This window comes from Larimichthys crocea, chromosome XXIV, assembly GCF_000972845.2.
Source record: "Larimichthys crocea isolate SSNF chromosome XXIV, L_crocea_2.0, whole genome shotgun sequence".
Taxonomy (NCBI): domain Eukaryota; kingdom Metazoa; phylum Chordata; class Actinopteri; family Sciaenidae; genus Larimichthys; species Larimichthys crocea.
This window is the reverse complement of record NC_040034.1, coordinates 13,833,789-13,840,532: the sequence shown is the minus strand read 5'-3', so window position 1 is coordinate 13,840,532 and position 6,744 is coordinate 13,833,789. Positions and strand designations below refer to the sequence as shown.

The 6,744-nt window shown below is 41.3% G+C and overlaps 1 protein-coding gene across 2 annotated transcripts; it reads left to right on the top strand.

The window, feature by feature from the left end:
- Positions 1 to 981: 981 nt before the first annotated feature.
- khdrbs1a (KH domain containing, RNA binding, signal transduction associated 1a) lies at positions 982 to 6,318 on the top strand. 2 transcript variants are annotated; one of them, XR_797164.3, is made up of 11 exons: positions 982 to 1,376; positions 1,884 to 2,011; positions 2,565 to 2,681; positions 2,773 to 2,919; positions 3,058 to 3,185; positions 3,336 to 3,606; positions 3,698 to 3,774; positions 3,850 to 3,911; positions 4,048 to 4,222; positions 6,055 to 6,116; positions 6,196 to 6,318. XR_797164.3 is itself a non-coding variant. In XM_010738274.3 (9 exons), exons 1-9 carry the CDS (start codon positions 1,286 to 1,288, stop codon positions 4,155 to 4,157), a joined length of 1,131 nt encoding a protein of 376 aa, XP_010736576.1. In that variant the 5' UTR covers positions 982 to 1,285; the 3' UTR covers positions 4,158 to 5,338. The 2 variants fall into 2 exon arrangements, 1 of the variants encoding a protein (XP_010736576.1); XM_010738274.3 differs by lacking the exons at positions 6,055 to 6,116; positions 6,196 to 6,318 and having other exon boundaries at positions 4,048 to 5,338.
- The last annotated feature ends 426 nt before the right edge of the window (positions 6,319 to 6,744 follow it).

Here is a 6,744-nt window from a genome sequence, read left to right as displayed (position 1 = left end):
ATAAGTACATTATTTTTGCCCTTCATGAATATCCCCAACCCTCAAACTGTTCATTGAAAGTACAAGGTGCCACAGACAGAAGGGGTCAATTGCTGCTTGGCCTGCATCAAAGAATTTCCTATATCTTCAGTTGTGTGCTTTTATTCATTCATCACCAAAGAAATATTTCAAAACTTTAAAATATTCCTTGACTCGCTTACTGGACTCACCTGTGGTCAAACTGGACTCCACTGTGATCAAACTGGACAAGAATACAAAAATATATACAGCAAATTGGCAGTGTTGATTTGTGAAAGGTAAGAAAGGATCCCCAGATAGCAAATATTTTGGCTGTATTATGGCATACATTTGGCATTTTTGGCTTTTTTGGCATTAAGAAAGGCTTTTGGCTTAACTGTGGTATGATTAGGGTTATCCATAATAGATAAGGAGGCGTCAGTAATATATGGCTGAGTTAAGGCATGTTTATGGCATGCCAGAAGATTAGGCGCAAGCGGGAACAGCTGATTGGGGGCTCTTCTGGGACATTTATGGCTATATTTTGGGTGAATTTTGGCTCCCTTTTGGTATGATTTTGGCTTTCCGACATCCACCCATAACCTTTCCAAAATGAAAGCCAGATTTGGAAGAAAGCGAAGCCAAAGGATTTTTGCTGAAAAAATCTGAACGAGAAATATTGCAAAGGAAAGTGACCATGATATAAGTAATATTACAATCGTAAGTTATCATGGTATAAATAACAACTGCAAATAAAACAGAAAACAATTGCAATGGGACATGAACAGGAGACTACAACATGATCAGGTGGTGCAGGTGTCTGACAGCACCATTTATATAAAGAATACTAACAGTTGTATGATTTTTTTTGTAGCCTTTCATTGCTTTAAATCATTTTCCTGGGCTAAATTATTTAAATGTTATAGGTGATGTCTTCTGTGTGGCAAACATTTCTGTTTGCACCTTGGCGCTCTCCGGCGGTGACGTCACTGCCTCCTCCCGTGCTCCATCACACTCAAATGCAGCTGCGCCATTCCTCCTTTGTCCATTGAGGAGAGCTAAGCGGCTCGCAGCTGAAACATACCGGGAGGGTGTTTGCAACGTGACCGGGGTTTTTTTGTTTTTTATACGCCACAAGTCGGACACTGTTGTTTGCATCCACGTAGCTTGCAGTTTTTTTTTGCTTTAAAGCGAAGCTAACACACACACAGCAGACGCTTTGCTCGTTGTTCTCGCCGTGCTAAGCTACGAAATCTGAGTCCGCCGCGAGAAAAAAAGAAAAATCAAAATGGAAGAGACCAAATACCTCCCGGAGCTCCTGGCTGAAAAGGACAGCTTGGATTCATCGTTCACACACGCCATGAAACTCATTTCTGCAGGTAATGTGCGTGGTTTCTTATCGAGGCTAACACCGAGGCTAAGCCAGGCGAGGCCTAGCGTCTTACAGAGAGGCCTGAACAATGGCGTAATAAACACGTGGTGGTGTAAGATGTGGGTCAAACCCTCTGGCTTTGAAAATGTATCAATCTGCTTTTGTTTAGTTTTACCCTGCAGCCCACTTATTCAACGGGGTGTGAATATATTTATATGTATGCAAGAGATGAATGAGCTGAACTGGCCTCAGACTTGTATAAGCAAAGCATGTTTGTTTATTACCTGACTAAGAAATGTGACTAGTATGTTGTGTATGAAGACAGCTGAGAAATATTTGACCCGAGAGCTTGATATGTACAGTACTTGCATGCTGTAGAGGTGCTTTTGTTATGATCACCTGAGATGATTCCCCATTTTTGTCGCACAGGTCTTGCAGATGTATTTCAATGTCTTGCTGGTTATTGCATCTTTTTAAAATAAAAACAATACACATTGTTCCTTCTGGCTTGCAGAGATTGAGAGGATCCAGAAAGGTGAAACCAAGAAAGAGCCAGAGAAGGAAACATATCTGGACTTATTTGCTACAAAGAATCTCAAGCTCAAAGAGAGAGTACTCATTCCTACCAAGCAGTATCCGAGGGTAAGCGTTTGTCTTCCACCCCCCCACTGTTGATTGTTCGCCCATCTGTCTGCTGTAAAACGATTCATCAATGGGCCCAGCGGGACTCGTGTTTTAGTCATTCTGGGTGGTTAAAATGTAAAACAGGTGTTTCTTTACCTCAGTGCTCATGTGTGGTGCATGTCCATGTCTAATCCTGTGTATCTAATTGGAAAACCTTTGGGCGCGAGGCAGGGTACACCCGGGACAAGTCGCCAGCTTATCACAGGGCGAACCATTCACACTCACGACATGCAATCTCCACACAGGAAAAAAGCCCCAGCCAGAGTTCAAACCAGGAACCGTCTTGCTGTCAGGCAACAGTGCTGACCACTGCCCCACGGTGCCGCCCGTTAGTTAAATCATGCACTCACTGAGCTTGTTTCCGCGTGAATTATTTTTCCGTCTAAAAATGCAGTTTATACAGAGGGAGGAGGGTGTGACTACCGAGGATTTGAATGGGATTTTTTTTGTGCTGAATGTAACAACCGTAACTTGATGTCAGAGCAGACTGAATGACCTGTGTTTTCTACAGGTCAACTTCGTTGGTAAGCTTTTGGGACCTCAGGGAAGCACAATCAAGAGACTTCAAGAAGAAACTGGTGCCAAGATTTCAGTTCTGGGTAAAGGGTCCATGAGGGACAAGAATAAGGTAAAGAAGGGTTTCTTGCTGCGCCGTTCAAAAGGATTTAGTCCTGCATGTTCGTGCAGCTGATACAAAAAAAATTCAATATGTTCCTCAGGAGGAAGAGCTGAGGAAGGGTGGTGAGGCCAAATATGCTCACCTGGCCATGGAGCTGCATGTATTCATTGAGGTGATGGCACCCATACCAGAAGCCTATATGCGCATGGCTCACGCAATGGAGGAAGTCAAGAAGTTCCTTATCCCGGTACGTATCAGTTCTCTTGCATCATTACAGAAACATTTTGTGTACTTTGGTCTAACGATTACATTCCAGATATGCAAGCAGTTTCTCTGGCTGCACCGGGAGACTTCCAGACATGGCTGACTTTTGTGTTGTTTGTAGGAACCTGGTGAGCACGACCCGTACATGGACCCTCACTTCCTCAATGGATCCCAGGATGGTTCTGGCAGGGGGAGAGGTGGTCACCTAGGACGGGGCAGGGGTGGACCACCTGGTGCTGGAGGACCAAGGTAGGACCTCGATTTGATGATGACAGCAACACTAACGTCTACCACAGCACATTATGGTTAATCTAGACAAAGTGCCATCGTTATCACCTTTTAGTCCATTGTTTTGCTAATTGGATTTCTATGGATGATCACCTGCCTAACTTTCCACAGGGGGCGAGGAATGCCACGTGGAGGCCCTCGAGGAGCAATGCGTGGTGGAGCTCCACGGGGTGGACTGGGGGGTCGGGGCAGCGCTCCTAGAGGCGCACCATCTGGTAGGGGTGGACCACCTTCTACTCCTAACAGAGGAGGCTCAGCTCCCCGCTCTAGACCCCCTGCAGCAGGCGCTCCAAGAATGCTCCCCTCTGCAGCCATGTCCCACCAGCAACACCAGGGTCCCCCTTCAGGGTCACAGCCCAAAGCTGATGGCTATGAGGACTATGTAAGTTACCATGTCCTGGTTTCTTAATTTCAGATGGTTAAAATAGTTGTCTACCATGATGTTGTCTTACCTTGATTTGTTTTCCTGCTAGCCTCCATATGAAGAATCATATGCAGAGCCTGCCTATGAAGGATATGACAATTACTACAGTCAGCAGTCTGCACCTGCGTAAGTCAAAATTATCTTAATCATACTATTTAATCTCGGAGGTGAGCTGTATTAACATTACTTTATTGCCCTCAGGGATACTGAATATTATGACTATGGACATGGAGAGGCCCAGGAACAGGCATATGAGCCTTATGGTAAGATTATAACATTTTTAAAGCACGCACTGACAGAGGACCCCTCTGGCACACTGATTGGACCTCCCGTCTGCTTCACTCAGAATGTTAAATCGTGTTTTGTTCCTGTGTTTGTGTCTCTTTCCTGTCCTTGTAGCTCAAGATGACTGGGACAACTCTTGGTCCAACTCCGGGGCTGGAGGAAAAGCTCCAATGTCCAGGCAGACAAAGGGATCGTACAGAGAGCATCCATATGGAAGATACTGAACGGCTACTGGTAGAGAGTTGCTACAGCAACTGTCTCAGATTGTAACTCTCTGAACTTTTCAAAAGTAATTTCCCACTCGTCTGCTCCTTATTTTTTTTATGGTTTATTTTATTATTTTTGTTTTTTAAACTCGGTAGAGACGTTTTGTTGGCTGTATCATAGACTGCGAGAGAAGAAACAAGATCGCAACGTTTTTCATTGTTTACCTGTTTCCATTATATATGTTTTCAGTGCGTAGTTGGCAGTTAAGGTCCTAGTGACATAAACCTAACAAAGGAACAAGAGTGACATTTTAGTGATATTTTGATGGTTATCGTTTTCAACTAATTGTTTCTGAACAAAAATGTGATTGTGGCGATAAACTCCTCTCACGTAGGCTGCATTTTTAAAAAGTCCTTCATGACTGGACAAAAATTACTCACATTGCCTCAATGTAATTTTGCTATAACTAGAATAGATCTGGTTCCAAACTCAAATACTGAACCGTTTTGATTTAAAAACAAAAGTCTCATATGTTTGTTTATACTAAATTACAAATCTAGCCTTGTGTGAAGTAACTGAAACCTAAAATACCATTTGAAACCAATTTGACAGAAAAATGCTTCCATTTTTGCCGCCCTTTACAGTTGGTGTTTCATGATCTGTCGTACTATTGCTTGCAAAAAAACGTCGCTCATGATCGACTAATTCTTGTAAAGCTTGAAGGATTAATGATTATAATTAACGATCCTCACTCTGTAAGAAAGGCTGCAGCCAATTCAATATTTTGTACATAACCTTAGGACAACTGTGTATGCTTTAAGCCGTGTCGTCTCCAAAATGCATAATGCTTGTGTACCTTTTGGCTAAATAGGATACTAAATATATCCCAAAAATGTTTTTCTGCAGTGCGTGTTTCAATAAAGTTTCTAGTTTCTTTTTAATCAATCTAAACATGGTATTTTGCCTTTGTTGTACCAAAGGAATGCCTTCGGTTTGTGAAAGTGGTCTTCAGTGGTTTCTCAACGCTGAATGAGCTGTATGTATACACGTCAGCCTGACGACAAACAAACAAAAGCAGTGTTTTGACAATGAGCCTTCTCCTCTTCGTCTGTCTTCAAAACTACTCTAAATGACACTTGTAATGTCACCTTCAAAAACAAATAAAGCTCATCATTCCTTGAGGTCATGTGCTGCCAAATACACGTTTGACTTGACGGTGATATAGTGCTTGAACTTGTATTGTCATTAACCTTTAGTTAGTGTATCCTATCCATTCAAGCTCTCAAGAGAGCAATGTATCTTCAGCCACTTGAAATAACTGAATTTCAACAGTATTTCAAATCAAGCTTGCAGGGATCTTACTTGACTTTGATGCAAAGTCATGCTGGCTGGTTTTTATAAAAGAAAAAAATCGCAGAGGAGAGGATTCTAAAAGCCTAAAGATCGCCACAAGAAGGTAAAACTAACCCCAACACTCATTTGTTAGATTTATTTATTTTTTGTTTTGTTTTCTGTGCAAAATATCAAGTAATGCAAGTCATCCAAAACATATCAAAAACATTGAAGTACAAAATTATGCTATCTGTAGTTATTCCGAGCAAAATAAGGCGTACAAAACAATCAGAAATGGTTGTGATGCAACTCTTGCTCAAATAAAACCAATAATGGTCCATTCATTTCACTCCAATACTTAACAATTTCCATCTTGATAATTTCTGTAGAATGTAGATTAATGGAAAATTACTAGTTGCACTCAAAGCGTTAAAAAAAAAAACATCCCATTGGTGGACAAAAACCCTTCAGCTTGAGTTGCATGATACTTTTGTAGCATAAATTAGTGTTGCATGTGTGTTGTCCACTGTGTACATGTAAGCATCGGCGTGTCCGAGATCTCATTTCTGTTTCTCTTCTTAGGTGGTCAGAGAACTGTGTAGGTGCAGTTGACACACTGAACTCCAGCTTGCCAGGCGTTTAAGGTCAGTAGAAAAGAAATTTTCAGACAAGCTGTCTTGAGTTTTGCTGTTGAGATTGATAGCTTTTCTCTTTCTTTAACAGGTCTGTTGAAAGTCCCTGGAAAGTGCAGAGATCTTGCAGTGTCTCTGAGACTGATTTTAGGGGTGGGGGGGGGTTGTTTCTCTTTGTTTTTATAATTTTAGTTAAAGTGAATGAGTGAGTGGGGAAAAAATGCTCTGCTCTTCTGAAATATTGTTACATGTTTATATTTTGTCCAGTTTTGTTTTGTTTTTTTTGTTTTTTTACTGAATACTTTTTAACTGCTTTTTTAAAATGAAAAATAAAATTTGTTTCAAGTAAACTGTTTTTAAGAAGTCTGTTTATGCATGTGACATATTTAACTGGATGAGCTAATGTTTCAGTGAGGAAAACATGAGTTAAAATACATTTATTATGCAGTAATGGTAAATGGACTGTACTTGTATAGCGTCTTTCTAGTCTTCATTCAAACACATTCCCACAATGATGGATGGTGCAACATGAGGAGCAATTTGGAGTTTAGTATCTTGGTCAAGGACACTTTAAGTGCAGAGTGATATTTACAAACTACACCAACGTGTGTTATTTTATTTTACCACAGACCACAGGTTT

Bases quoted from the DNA above. Each gene is read 5' to 3' on its own strand.
- khdrbs1a (XM_010738274.3), top strand. From the start codon at position 1,286: ATGGAAGAGACCAAATACCTCCCGGAGCTCCTGGCTGAAAAGGACAGC. The intron at 2,682-2,772 runs GTAAAGAAGGGT...TATGTTCCTCAG, and splicing joins CCATGAGGGACAAGAATAAG to GAGGAAGAGCTGAGGAAGGG. The intron at 3,186-3,335 runs GTAGGACCTCGA...AACTTTCCACAG, and splicing joins CCTGGTGCTGGAGGACCAAG to GGGGCGAGGAATGCCACGTG.